Source organism: Heteronotia binoei, chromosome 14 (assembly GCF_032191835.1).
Source record: "Heteronotia binoei isolate CCM8104 ecotype False Entrance Well chromosome 14, APGP_CSIRO_Hbin_v1, whole genome shotgun sequence".
Lineage (NCBI taxonomy): Eukaryota > Metazoa > Chordata > Lepidosauria > Squamata > Gekkonidae > Heteronotia > Heteronotia binoei.
The window spans coordinates 19,727,845-19,743,126 of NC_083236.1; the positions used below are offsets into that span (position 1 = coordinate 19,727,845).

The 15,282-nt window shown below is 43.7% G+C and overlaps 1 protein-coding gene across 6 annotated transcripts in view; it reads right to left on the minus strand.

Annotated features, from left to right (window-relative positions):
- SHISAL1 (shisa like 1) overlaps positions 1–15,282 on the minus strand; it is a 401,371-nt gene that overhangs the window by 349,085 nt on the left and 37,004 nt on the right. For all 6 annotated transcript variants that reach the window (XR_009556180.1, XR_009556179.1, XM_060253696.1 and 3 more), the window contains exons 2-3: positions 12,670–12,768; positions 10,423–10,522 (exon numbers count right to left, since the gene is read on the minus strand). Coding sequence is in view for 4 of the 6 variants with exons in the window: in XM_060253696.1 (XP_060109679.1) it covers positions 10,423–10,489 (67 nt within the window). In the remaining 2 variants the exon portion in view is untranslated. The remainder of the gene's footprint in view (positions 1–10,422; positions 10,523–12,669; positions 12,769–15,282) is intronic.

Below are 15,282 nucleotides of genomic sequence, written 5' to 3' on the forward strand. Positions count from 1 at the left end.
TGATGACCTTACATTTGATAGTTGCAGTGGATGCCTTGGAAGATGTTTGACATTTGGACTGTTTAAACAATTTTACTGTGTCTTATAGCACTATGTGTGTTATTGTTCAATTTCTTGATATTTTGTATTTACTTCTGGAATTATACTCATTCTGAGTAATTTTTGTCTCCTGCAGTCCTTTCTGTCCTGTTTCTGCATAGCTGCTAGCAACCCTGGACTTCCTTCATGGTCTTAGCTTCAGGGCTGACCATGCTTAGCTTCTGAAATCTGATGAGATTTGGCCAGCCTACATCATCCAGTTCAGGGCACCAAACTAGTTACTTCAGTGAAAAAGGAGATGAAGCTGTTCTGGCATGATGTAATCTTGATAAACTCATCCTCATTCCTAGTGAGCATCGCATTTTTTCCTAGATGCTCACAGATCAGTTGCTTAGTCATCTGCTCCAGTGTTCAAAATCCATTTTGCTGGCTTTCATTTGGCTTCGTGTTACACTTCATCAAGATCATTCTGAATCCTGACTCTCTCAATGTGTTAGCTATCCCTTCCGGCTCTGTGTCATTTGCAGGTTTGATGTGCATCCCCCCAACATCCTCATCCAAGAGATTTATTGAATTCATAAAAAATGCTGAACAGTAGAGGGTCTAAGACAGAGCCCTGGGGCACTCCATGAACAAAAATACCAAAGTCTAACCAGCAAAATGTTCAAGCAGCCTCATCACCTGAGTGTGTCACTTGAATGTTTACATATTCTCTGAAGTTGGCATCATTATGTGTGGTGCCGCATGCACATTTTGCCGTTAAACTCCAGTACTTTATTACCCAACATAAAAAAATATAAAAGTGTGAGATAAAAAGGGATAAATAAGCACCTTGTTGCCTTTTCATAATAAGATTAGTAACTATCTAATACAAAAAAGAGAAAAATATAACAAATACGGGCAGGATATGCTAAATCAGTCTATCAGGATAAGGACAAACTAGTCTACATTATTGCAAAGAAACAACACCACCCCCCACCCTAATTTTGCTAAGCAGAATCTGTCGGCTGCATTTGACACAGTCGACCATCGGCTGCTGATCCACCGCCTCGCCGACATAGGGGTTAGGGGGTTGGCCTTACAATGGCTTTCCTCCTTCCTCATGGGTCGGGGACAAAGGGTGGCAATTGGGGGTGAACGATCCCAGAGGCGCACACTAGATTGTGGGGTGCCCCAGGGAGCAGTTCTCTCCCCGATGTTATTTAACATCTATATGCGCCCTCTTGCCCAGATTGTCTGGAGGTTTGGGCTGGGTTGCCATCAATATGCAGATGACACCCAGCTCTATCTGCTAATGGACGGCCGGCCCGCCTCTGCCCCGGGGAGCCTAGATCAGGCCCTACAGGCTGTTGCAACATGGCTTAGGCTGAGTGGGCTGAAGCTGAACCCAGCGAAGACAGAGGTTCTCTGTGTGGGTCGTGGCGCTCTGGGGAAGGAAATATCTCTCCCGACCTTTGACGGTGCGCCACTGAAGGCGGCGCAGCGGGTAAAGAGCTTGGGTGTTTTACTGGAGCCTTCATTATCAATGGAGGCCCAGATAACAGCCACTGCCAAGTCAGCATTTTTTCATCTGAAGCGGGCGAGGCAGTTGGCCCCTTTCCTAGAGCGCCGGGACCTAGCAACGGTGATCCATGCGACGGTCACCTCAAGATTGGACTACTGTAACGCCCTCTACATGGGGCTGCCTCTGTGCCGGACCCGGAGATTGCAGCTAGTGCAGAACGCGGCGGCCAGGCTGCTGCTTGGCTTCCCAAGATGGGAGCATATACGGCCGGGGCTACGCGAACTGCACTGGCTGCCGATTGTATACCGGGTCCAGTACAAAGTGCTGGTGATTACCTTTAAAGCCCTATATGGCCGAGGACCGACCTACCTGAGGGACCGTCTCTCCCCGTATGAGCCCCAGAGAGCACTGAGGTCAGTAGGTAAAAACAGATTGACCACCCCTGGGCCAAAAGAAGTTAAACTTCGGACTACCTATGCACGGGCCTTCTCTACCGCGGCCCCATGCTTGTGGAATCAACTCCCAGAGGAGGTGCGGGCCCTGCGGAACCTTGATCAGTTCCGCAGGGCCTGCAAGACCACCCTTTTCAAACAGGCATTCATGAACGGCTGACCAAGTCCACAAAGAAACATCAAAATGGTCCAGTCTGGAGATCCGCCATCATTACACAAACTGACAGGCATAGCGTCGATTAATAACGGTACTGTCAGATCTAACTTAATGTTTTTAGACTTAGTAACTGTTTTAACTAATGTATTAATCGGTTTGGGGTTAATTTAATGTTTTGTTAAATGTATTGTTATTTTGCTGTTGTTAGCCGCCCTGAGCTTGCTTGGCGGGGGAGGGCGGGATATAAATAAAATTTTACTTACTTACTTACTTACAGAAGTCAGGAGATAAATGTACAGTGGCTGCGTTACTAAATAACATGGTGAATCAGTTTGCTTAATGTAAGGCAGTTCCCAAAAAAATTCAAATAGCACAAGTTGGAAGGACTACTATTCTTGGCAGTTTATGTAAGACTTTTAAACATAATAAAAATTTTCTAACATAAAAAACCCAGCTAACTTTTTTTAGATGCTGTTTTAACCTCTGTGCCAACCAAAAGAAAATACATTGTCTAGCACTTAAGACCTCCTGGATACAAGAACCAACCTCAACCCACAAGTAATGTTCCCTCTAAGCAGCAGGGTCTGGTGAGCAAAAATTTACTTTGTGAGCTCCTGGCATTAACGTTGTGAGTTCCTAGCATTAAAGTTGTGAGCTACTGCATAAATTAGTGTGCTCTGGGGCCATTTGTCCTGAGCTAAGACAAAAATGTGTGAGTAGGAGGCTAAAAATCTGTGAGCTAGCTCATGCTAACTCAGCTTAGAGGGAACGCTGCCCACAAGCTGTTCCACCATGAAGAAGAAGAAGACTGCAGACTTATACCCCGCCCTTCTCTCTGAATCAGAGACTCAGAGCGGCTTACAATCTCCTATATCTTCTCCCCCAACAACAGACACCCTGTGAGGTGGGTGAGGCTGAGAGGGCTCTCACAGCAGCTGCGCTTTCAAGGACAACCTCTGCCAGAGCTATGGCTGACCCAAGGCCATTCCAGCAGGTGCAAATGGAGGAGTGGGGAATCTCCCAGATAAGAATCTGCCCACTTAACCACTGCACCAAACTGGCTCTCTATGAAGTCCTGTGAGATGCTATGCTGGTAGCCTGGCTGACCCAGGGAGGGAGAGGGCGAGCCCATGGTACTGCATAGGCATCAGCAATGCTATGATACCCCCACCTGAGGCCCTCGCTGACTATTAAGCACTGTGGCAGCTCTGATACATCACAGCAATGCTGGTAAATGTATGGCCAAGTTGCATGTACTATATCAGGGTTGGCCAAACTTGCTTAATGTAAAAGCCACATAGAATAAACGTCAGATGTTTGAGACCAAAAGACAGGAAGGGAGGGAGGGAGGGAGGGAGAGGTGGAAAGAAAGCAACTTTAACTTTTAAATGTATTCTCCAAGCTGCCACCTGGTTTGGCTTGGAGAAGCGATTTAAAGAGAGAAATGCCTTCTCCAAGCTGGCCAACGGGGCAGTGGGGGTGTCAAGAGCCACACAATATGTATGAAAGAGCCACATGTGGCTCCCGAGCCGCACTTTGGCCACCCCTGTACTATATTATACTTATGGTGAAAAGACGTCCACCCCAAGTATCTTGTTTAAGAATTTTCAACTTTGATTTGTGAATATTAAGTTAACAATCCATGAATGATCAGGGGTTACTTTACAGGTAGTCTGATCAAGGAGCCAGCTGTTTCAACTGCTCCTAAATTCCAAGATGTAAAATAGGGTTGCCAGATCTGGGTTGAAAAACAACTGGAGATTTTGGGGTTGAAGCCTGAGATCGGGGTTGAAGCCTGAGAAGGGTGGGGTTTGGGGAAAGGAGGGTCTTCAGTGAGGTAGAATGCCAGAGACTCCACCTCCCAAAGTGGTCATTTTCTCCAGGTGAACCGATCCCTGTCGCCTGGAGATCGGTTGTAATAGCAGGAGATCTTCAGCCACTACTTGGAGGTTGGCAACGCAAACCTAATAAAAAGTCGACTAGATACCTATTCTTGTGGTAGTGAATGCAACCCAGAAACAAGGCAGGAACAGCCTGAGAGCATACAAGCAGTCTTCTTAATTACCGATTCCATGACAAAAGTAATAAACAATGAGCAAAAACAGCGTCTTCAAAGACACCAGTAACTACTTCCCTACCAAGCAATACTCCAGTGGGAGGGGTTTTTAGAGGCTTTGGGGAAGAAGTAGCTGAGCTCTCTCATTAAGGAGGGGGAAGACTCACTCAAAACATGGGGACTCTGAAGGAGACACCCACAGGCACATGGTGCCCAGACAGATGTAAAACTGAGATGCACAGAAACCAAACTACACATCAGGGACCATTCGGATATTTCTGCCTCTCTCTTCAATATCACAGGAATAAGTTTTAGACATAAGGAAAAAGAGCTGCATTTATACTTAATCATTTTTTTTTCTTGTGCTTACATGCTTGTAGTCTTTCCCTGCTCAACTGTATGCTTTAACTTGTAAGCAATAGCTACTTACACTCTTAAACATAACATTTTCCTTTTCTGAAATTGAAATTATATGATTTCTCCAACAATGGGCAAAATGCTTGTGTACAAGACAGTCTAGAAGTACAAGAAAGAAGCAGGACGGGTCTGCCTAGCTGGGAATATCTCTTGAGATTTCAAGTTTTTTCCCTACCTCTGTGGCAGCTGAAATAAAGGGCGATTTTGCACTTTAACAGTGTTTCTAAGTGGCCTGTTGGTGGCAGCAGAGAGTAAATTCTATTTGTGAAAGCAAATGATATAAAGCCGGTAAGTGAACATCTCACTAAGGTTTGAGAAGCGGGCCAGCTGAGTGCATTCATCATTCCCTGTAGCGAAAAAAGGTTGGTGGGGTCATTTTACCGCAAAACCAACCACAGGAATTGTTGAGGGATGATCTAGGCTTAGCTGGAATGTGCTAGTACAGAAAAAAAGGCAGTTGGCTAATGCAGTTATTGGGCCAATCAGACCAAAACCCACTAATGATTGAGCCTTTTTTCATTCAGGAGTGAGAGGTTTAACATGTGGATTTATCAACACAACTGTTTCCACATAACAGAACATTCTTCCAGAAAGGAACATTGATGGAACTTGCCTTGACCCCTCCCATCTCAAATCTCTTCAAATGACTTTGTTGCTGTCAAGACGCAGGTGACACATGGTGACCCCACAGGGCTTCTGAGGCAAGAGATATTCAGAGGTGGTTTTGCCTGCCTCTGTGGCAGGACAGGGATACGCCTTGATGGTCTCCCACCCAAATACTAGCCAGGTCTGACCCTGTTTCGATTCTGTGATCTGACAAAATTGTGCTAACCTGGGCTATTTAGGTAAGGGCACACTCAGGGGGTGTCGAACTCATTTGTTATGAGGGTCGGATCTGACATAAATGAGACCTTGTTGGGCCAGGTCATGTTGGGCTGGGCCATTTAAGATTAGGTAGAAGAGATATAAACTTTATAAAGAACATAGACAAACACAATCAAAGAGTTTTGTTTTTTAAAGGAACAACAACCTTAAAATAAGCTTAAAACATTAGCACTCATCGGTCTTAAAGGTGCTTTCTTTGTATTTCTCCCACGGGATCCAGGGAACTGGGCAAAGGAAGCTCTGGGTCTTTCCTTCCTTCCCTAGGGGACCAATAGAAAAAAGAGAGGCTTGGCTCAGTAGCTCTGCTGTGCAACTGAGAGAGCCTGGCAAACCAAGCTCTCCCCCCCCCCCCCACAAGGAGGAACCTCAACCAATGGAGAAAATAGTGGCTTTGCTCTGTAGCTCCTGTGTGATTGAGCAAGCCTTGCAAAGCAAGCTGTGATGCTGAAGGAAGCAAGAGAGAGGGAGAACGAACCAAACAGTCAGTTGCTCGGGGGCCTGATAGGAGCCCTCTGGGGGCCTGATTCGGACCCTGAGCTGCAAGTTTGACACCCCTGTGGTATACTATATTGAGAGATATTAGTGTTTCCCCCCCCCTAACTATGGAAAGGGCAAATTTTGCATGAATAACTATATTTATGTAAATGTCACGTTTGTTACTGGAGCCCCGTTCTAAATCAGGATTACAGTATCAAGAAGGAGGAAGCACAATCCCCAAAACTAGAGACAAGATTTATAGGTTAGTTTTGGGCAAACACTTCCTCGTTATAAGGATATTTCTGGTGTATTTTATTTATTAATTTTCAAAGAGTGTTGTTGTGGGATTGCGCAGAGACCACAAACGCGGAAACAAATCACAAATGGGGGCTTGCTCTCAACTCAAGGAAGTTTGTGCACAAATGACTCATCTGATCTAGGCCTTTTTCAGCCAGGCTTCAGGTCAGGCTACAGGACAGAGAGGGCACTGGAGGCTGTTGTTGTTGGTCAACATTTGAATGTCAACAAGGACTTGGCCTTTCTGTTGCTCTTACAGGATTTATTAGCAGCATTTCACACTGTGGGCCACGCCATCCTCATGACAGAGGTATTTCACCCTTGAGAAAAGAGTCTTTTGCAGCTCAAAAAAAGAATTCAGAAGGCATGGTTCTAGACTGTTAAGTCGCATTGTGGCTGTCTCTGATGAAGACTTAAATTGGAATGTGGTTGCAGCTGGGCACCCAATAAGGCTTAGCCCAGAGCACCCACAACTATGATTAAGAAGCCTTCACAAGGACAGAGTCTTGATTTGGGAACAGAGAATTTTGATTAATATACTGTACACGTTAGCCTGTTCTTCTTGTATTTCACAATGGATGGTTTCTGGAATGTTAACTGAGTAACTGAATTTGGAATATTTACATAATATTTACTAAACTTGGCACATGACTGTGTTTTGGATATAACTAATTACCATTCCGGAAACAAGTGTTTAAAAGGAAAGTGCTGAATTGTTGGCACGGGTGTGTTTATATTTTTCCTGCTGCACCTTGATTACTAGCAGGGGAGAGGCAACTATTTTGCAGTCACTTCATTAGTTACCCATTAGGCTCCTGAGCTCAATTAAAGGGGATGCTTGTTACCTTCAAATCCTTTCATGTACCAGGACCTACATATCTGCCGCACTGCCTCTCCTAGTATGCTGTGTTGTAGCAGCTTCATTCATCTGAGTAAGCCTTCTGAAGCACACCCTGCAAAGGTCAACAGCTACCTGTACCCAAACATTTTCTCTTATGGCTCCCACCTGATGGAATAGCCTGGAACATTCCCAAATTTTTATTGCCCTGGAAAATGTATAGAACTGAATTGCCGAGAAGGATTTTTTTAATAAAAGGAGAAGATCTGTGAAATTTTGGCTGTTTTCATTGTGCATATTACACCATTTGTATTGCATTTGTTCTTCAGTTTTGTAATTCTGCTTTACAGTAAGCATAACACAGTTTTTTCTAGTGCATTCTCTAATTCTGTAATCCAGTTTTTATTGCATAGTTTGTTGTATATTTTTCCAACCTTAGGTTCAGTGAGACTATACATGAAGTAAATAAAGCATTTATATTTGCACAAACGTATCCAACCTGCCATGCAGGGACACGTATTGATCGATCTGAATATTTTCCTTTTGCAAGTGAGCAAGCAAATATTGGGCAGATTTAGAATATGCAGTCAACATGACAGGAGACAAACCCACACTCCACCAGAAGCCCTTTGACATTCTTTCTGAGCCTTAAAATTTTTTTTAAGTCTATTCTCTGCAATCCTAAATGTTAGGATATTTTTTGTCCAAGGAAATACAGCATTCTGCATCAGAAGCCTGCATCAAGTCTGCAAAATCTATGAACCACCCCCAACACAGCTTCAATAAGTCTCCTGTTTCTGACAGCTTCCTGGGACTGCTAAGGGGTAGAGAAAGAATTCTTAAGTACCTGAAAGAAATATACACTGGCAATAGAGTTCCCCTGGCCACTGGCAACAGGGGTGGTGGTAGCAGGGTTGCCAGATCCAGGTTAGAAAATTCCTGGAGAGGACATGGACCTCATTGGGGTACAATGCCATAGACTGTACCTTCCAAAGTATCCTTTTTTCTCCAGGGGAATTGATCTTTGTAGTCTGTAAATCAGCTGTAATTCCAGGGGATCCCCAGGTCCCACCTGGAGACTGGCATCCCTAACTGGCCAGTGGTGTTTTGCATAAAGGCACCAGGTTGGAAATGTATTGGATCAGTTAGAACTGCACCTATACATTTAGTATTTCTAAATTGCTTAAAAACTCAGGCACTCCCTTTTCTGAACTTATTCTGAGTCCCATCTCCAACCCAGCAGCAGCCATCCATTTCATAGCAGAGTAAACAGAGGTCCTTGAATGCAATCTGCTGCTATGGCTCCAACAACGGCAGTAGAATACAGCAAGGTAACTTTTGCTGCTCCTAAAACCATTAAGTGAAACACCACTAAAGGTATTCTAAAATCAGTTTGGGCAGACAGGGCAAGCGGGGGAACAAGCAATCACAAGCCCAATGAAAATCCATGAGGAGCCTCTACTAGAAGGCGTTCAACTCAGCCATGCTAGATCTGCTTCCCAAGTTCTGCTTTCTGTGCCCCACATTCAGAGATGAGGAAGATGACAACTAGAGACAGAGCTTTTTCAGTAGTGGCCCCTCACCTGTGGAATATGGTGGTGCTGATGCTATTCTCTTTTAGGCACCAGGCCTAAATTTGTCTAGTCTTTTAATTAATGGGTTAATCTTTTAATGCCATTTTATAGTTGGCTTTTAGTATGAGAACTAACATTCATTTTATGCTGTCTACGTTCTTATGTTTTGACCGGGGTTTAAATAACGTTTAAGGTTTTATGTTTTTATTGTGTTTTTATTTTCTAAGCCACTTTGGACAGGTTTCCTGGAGAGTTGGCATGAAAAAGGAAAAAGCTCACTCACCAATATACAAAGGAGATATAAAGAATATGGAAATATCTATGGAAGAGTTTCATGAGATTTGTTCATAAAGTTTATTAATTTTTTTTATTAAAGTTCCCTATTATTGACCACCTGACCATTCAGAATTTGGTAATATTAAAATACTAAACAGGTATGTGTCAACATTTGGGCATTCCACACACGAAGAAGAGCTTTCTTGAAGACCCAGCAAGGAAATCTGTTCATGCAGAAGGCAATAATGACAAGTGTGGATTAACATCTGTACAACAACGCTTATCCTAACCCAGTGATATTCAATCAGTGATTTGGGGGCCACATGTGGCTCCTCTGAACACCTTTCCCCATATGGCTTCTACCTTATGTTCCACGAGAACAGGCATGGCCCAAGAGTGCTTGCAATCTGACAGGGGGTTACCCCACTGAAAACCCAAGAGAGACTGGAGGACAGGAAAGCTGTGAGCCTCCCTGAGACGTGGGCCTTCTGCCAGGGATGAAAATAAAGTTCCTAGCCTCTCCAACAACCTATCATCCTTCCTTAAAGACTCCATTCTCTCATCCCAGCTCCAGGTGGCTGCTGGGAAAAGAACAAGCTGGCTACAAAGAAGAGGATGTAAAACCAAACAGGACAAGAGCAAACTAGTTCCAGGGGGATCACACTCGGCTTCTTCCACAGCCAGCTTGCTCTCCCTTCCAGGTACCTGGGCCATCTCAATCTCTCATCTGACCTGTTGTGCCTCATACTAAGGAGAGAACAAGACAAGATGGAAGTCCTTCTCCTCCCTCTGGTTATGCAAGAAGGGCTGGCTATGCAAGAAGGGCAGGCTCAAGTCCAGCAGTGGCCATGGAGAGACAACCCTACATGCTCAGAAGTAAATTAAAAAGGTTATAGTTGTATATTTAATATTAATAGCTGCCTCTTATATCATTGTATGTGTGTGTCTGGTGGGGTGGCACACAGGGCATGCATTAGTTATATCGCTCTTTGGTCGATGATAAACGCAAACATGGTTCTGCACTCACTGAGGAGAGTATGACTACAGCAGCTCTGCTGAACTTACTGGATTACTCTACTGATGAGGATGGAGAGATACATCATAAACCTGGGGCTACTAATCAGACAGGTTATGTTTCGTGGATGAAAGCTGGAGTAAAGCAACTAAATATATTTTAACTAAATACAACCGTGTTAAATTTGTAATTCCCTGGACTGCCTATGGTATAACCAATTATTTCTCCCTCCCAAGTTATACCAGGAGAGCTTTAACAAACAAAAATCAGAGGTGGTCTGGCAGTACCTTAGAATGTACCAGTGTTTTGTGGCTTGAAGCCTGGCAGGCTATGGCCCGTGAAATAATACTTTTACCTTTAAGGAGCTACGAAACACTTTACTCAAAGAAACTACAACACAGCTACAATTATCATTTTGTTTAACCAAATCCTTACCTGTTGGGAGAAGCACAGAAAATACAACCATCAGCGTATTCAAGGACTGTAGCCCACAACTTGTCATCGTTTTGTTTTCATTGATCTGTTTGAGAATTGCCTGTAGAGCAAGATGCCAGTGTAAAGTTAAAGAACAAGGCCGGTATAAGAGGTATACAAACACAGGTTTAACTACCCAACCATTCAAAACTGTATGCCTAAAACAGTAATGTGTGAAAAGGCTCCTGAGATACAGTCTTGAGAAGCCAGAGGCCTTAACACCATGAGAATGCTAAAAATAATCTCTAAGAATTTGATCCCAACACTTGCTTTAAAAAAAAGTACCTCCCCACCATTGTGAAAGTTGGATCCATGTTGATTTCTAACAAGTACCTCCCAGCTGAAGCTTGAAAATGTCTCTTCCAGTTGAGATATTCTACACTTACTGTGGAGTAAACATGCAATTCCCCTCAAAACCAAAACATGCAAGGTGACAGGTGGCATGGCATAATAAGCGACATATTAGGGTCTGAGACCACTGGTTCATTCCCTGCTTTAGCATGGAAACTTGCTAGAGGACCTCCCTCCCTCCCTGGGTTCTAAGAATAAAGGAAAGAAAACAATACGATAGTAGTCTTCATCTCTTCGCTATATATTCCTCTCCTGGAGTGTCAGTTTCTATAAAGTTGTCTCATTCCTCTCGGTTACCAAGTTACAAGAAGTCCAAACAATTTGTTAGTTCCCAGGCTACAAGAAAGGTAAGCTGAGTTCATGAAATGTCAGCTTTTCCCCATAGCCTCACCAGGAGATACGATAGTTTTTTTTTGTTGTTGTTTTAATGTGACAAGTGAAACAGAAACTGCCATGTAATCCTTTGGAAAAGACTAAAAAGGGTTCTCCTTTCTCAAAATGAGCATCAAAACATTTCCAGATGCAATGCAATCCAAATAATGGATACATTAGTTTATAATAAGCCTTTAAATTCCACAAAGCCACACACAGCGGAAACTAATCGTCTTTTTTTTTCCAAAAAACCCTCAACAACTTATTGTTGCAAAGCACTCTGTGCATTGATGAGAAATGAACGAATATCCATTATGCCCATTAATATTGCATCTCATCAGGGCCAGCCTAGACTGCCTGGCACCTTGGGCAAGGCTAACTTCTGGCACCCTACCCTGCACCGATAATGTCACCGAGTCACATGGGGGGCATCCAATTTGGCACACCCCCAGAAGGCTGACGCCTAGTTTGCCTAGTGGCAGGGTCGGCCCTGACCTCAGTAATACCTACAGGATTCCTGTGAAGTAAAACAGTATTATCCTTATATTGCAGGGGGGAGAGAGAACAGGGCACTGTGGAAAATAATGTCTGTGGCTGAAGTGATATTTCAACTTGGGACTTCCACGTGTATGATATTACACCCATCAAATATTGAACATTTTCTATAACAATATCTTGTCAAATAAGCAAGGACACTGTAACTTTCTCAGGAGACGAACTTACTCTTTTTGACAATCACAATCAAACCAAGAGCTAATCCTACAGATACAAAAGACAAGCCATCCTGGAGACGACTCACCTACCCTCCCACTGGTTGAACCGCATGTTGCTCAATCTCCATGGAGGGCAACGCCACCCTCCAACCTCAAGACAGACAAGGGTAAGGGTCATTGGGTAAGCTGCATTCATGTCCTATTCGCCCGACCTGCCAGGTCCTCCATTATTCCCCAGTGGCTGTTGCTAGGCAATCACAGTATTCTAAGTAAAATGGGGGGGGGGGGAGGCCCTTTCCAAGCCTTTTGTGGCCTTTAAGGAATAACTCATTGGGGCCAGTTCTGACTAGGGTTGTCAGCTCCAGGTTGCTGGGAAATTCCTGGAGATTTTGTGCTGGAGTCTTAGGAAGCCAGAATTTGGGGAGAGGAGAGGCCTCAGCTGAATATAATGTCATAAAGTCCACCCTCCAAAACAGTTATTTTTTTCAGGGGGAGAGAGATCTGTTGTCTGCAGTTTAGTTGTAATATCAGGAAATCTTCAAGCTCCTCCTGGAGGTTGGCTACCCTAGGCCTGGCTGCACCCTCTGGGTTATTTGATGCACAATACCTTAGTGATAGCATGTCCCTAATCCAAATTTGGGGATTCTTTAATCTGATTTGGCTACCAAAATAACCATACTTTTATTTGGGCACAGCTAGAAGGCATTTAAAGCGAGTTTATTATGAGGAGCTTATTATCAGGGGATCAAGAGTAAATAATAATCAATGATACCTTTCATATGATGAATTATTGCTTGTTGGCATATGTCAATTTGGGGGCATTGTCACCACAGTAGTAAGCAACCACACAGGTTAAAATGCTGGAGGCTGTCTGTAGAGAACACAATAGAAACAGGGATGTCATCCTAAGAAGAAAATTCACAAGCAAAATATTCTTTACAGTTAGAAGATGCATTCCATAATTGTTAAACAGCAAGGGGGTGACAGAGCTGTGCCTACACAAAAGGCAGGCTCTCTCTCTTGGAAGCCTCAACTCTGAACTTCACTAAGGCAACAATAACTGCTTTATGACCCTTATCCAAAACAAATCCCACAAAAGCTGTACATCCAATAACCATGGTACCATAAAAGACATAAAGCTAGATATTACAAAAACAGACATATGGGAGTAAAACCCCCCCAACAAGGATTGGGCCACTGGGTAAGCTGCATTTGTGTCCTATTTGCCTGGCCTACCAGGTCCTCCATTATCCCCCCAATGGTTGTTGCTAGGCAACCACAGTATTCTCAGTAAAATGGGGGGGAGGCCCTTTCCAAGCCTTTTGTGGCCTTTGAGGGAGAACTCATTGGGGCCAGTCCTGACTAGGGTTGCCAGCACCTACATTTAAATGTAAACCAGGAGGGTATAACTGTCTGGTAGAATACAGACAGCAACGTAGCCTGGTGGTTTTTGCTGAAGGTGGCCATTCTTTAGGCAAGACAACACCACTGAAAATAACCTGCTCAGTATGTTGATGACTTTCAGTTAATGTGGACATATTTTACTCCTCATATCAACTGTAACTGACAGGTGTGGGTAACTCAGTGCAGATTCTTCTGTTACAGCAGTGACACTGGGTGGCCTTCCCTTGCCAAATCATCTTGTGCTGTTTCCGTAACTTAAGAATGGGGAAACCTGTTTTAAATTGTTACTGATTTCCATTAACAACATGATAACCACATATATCACGCACCACATTTCTAAAGTAGCAACGGCATGTCTACACATTACATTCTTTTCTGTTTGCAAAGAAGATAACCATTTTTAATAGACTCTCAAGCAACAAAATGTAAATATTCCAGTCAATTATCTTAAACACATTCCAGCACCTGCTCCTTGACTCCAGAAGATGAATTATGCCTATTCCAGGAATTAATGAAAGGTAAACAGCGACCCACGTGTATTTCACTTGCCAAAGCTTTCTGCTTCCACGTATATTTATAAGCAGTAATCTTATTCATGATTATCATATACCAAACTGTTTGTAACCATTACTGGATCACGGAGGTGGTTTTTTTTTTTTTTGCTGTTTCCAAAGTTATTCTAGCATCTGTTAGGTGTTTCAGCAAGATCCCAAGCTGTTTTTTGAGTCCCACATGGAGCCTCTCCCAACACATGGGATTGCAAGACTACATCTAAAGGGCCCAAGTGACAAGAAAGCAAAGGCACATAAGGCATAACTGTAATTTAATGGAGTTAATGACTGGGGGTGGGCGGTGAGCTTTCCCTTGCTGGACGTCTTCAAACCGAAGCTGGGAAAGTCATCTAGAGCAGGGGTCCCTCACCTTTTTGAGCCTCTGAGCACCTTTGGAACTGTGACCCAGGTTGCTGGGCACAATCACAAAATGGTTGCTACAAGAAGCGGAGCCAACCACAAAATTATAGGGAGTAAGGCTTTATTGTTGTTGTTCAGTTGCACAGTCAGGTCCAACTCTTTGTGACCCCATGGACCAAGTCACACCAGGCCCTCCTGTCTTCCACCATCCTCTGAAGTCTGCTCAAATTCATGTTAATTACATCAGTAATCTTGTCCAGACATCTCATCTTTTGCCATCCCCTTCTTCTTTTGCCTTCTGTCTTTCCCAGCATCAGGATCTTCTCCAGTGAGTGATTCCTTCTCATTTGGTGGCCAAAGTATTTGAGCTTCAGCTTCAGCATCTGATCTTTCAGGGAACAGTCTGGGTTGATTTCCCTTAGAACGGACTGATTTGATCTTCTTGTAGTCCAAGGGACTCTCAAGGGTCTTCTCCAGCACCACAGCTCGAAGGCATCTATTCTTCTGCGTTCAGTCTTCCTTATGGTCCAGCTCTCACAGTCATACAATACTACTGGGATTTTCATCTCTTTGACTATATGGACTTTTGTTGGCAGGGTGATGTCTCTACTTTATATATAACTCTAATAGAACCTCTTCAACATTCCAGGCAGAAGCTCTGTTCAACCAGATGCCTTTTAACCTGCACAATCCCCACTTGGCGCTACTCACTTTCTTAAAAGCACCTGGTGGGTATCAGGAAAGGTGTCAGCAGGCACCATGGGTACCATGATGGGGACCTCCGGTCTTAAGGATGCTCTAATTTTAGATTTCCATTGCTTGCATCACAGTTGAATTAGATGTCTGCAAGGCTGCCTCATAACTCTATAAAATGTATTCACCAGTTGAAACAAAGAACTGCAAATACAGCAGTTAAAGGTGTCCTTGTCTTGAACCGACAGCTGCATTTTAAGTTGCAAATCAGTCTTCAAAAGCAGTCTTCCTAAATCCTGAGCTTTCAGTAATATGCAATGGGAGTAATCCACTTCATAATTTGCAGGTGAAAAGCACGCAATGAGTCATCCATAAAA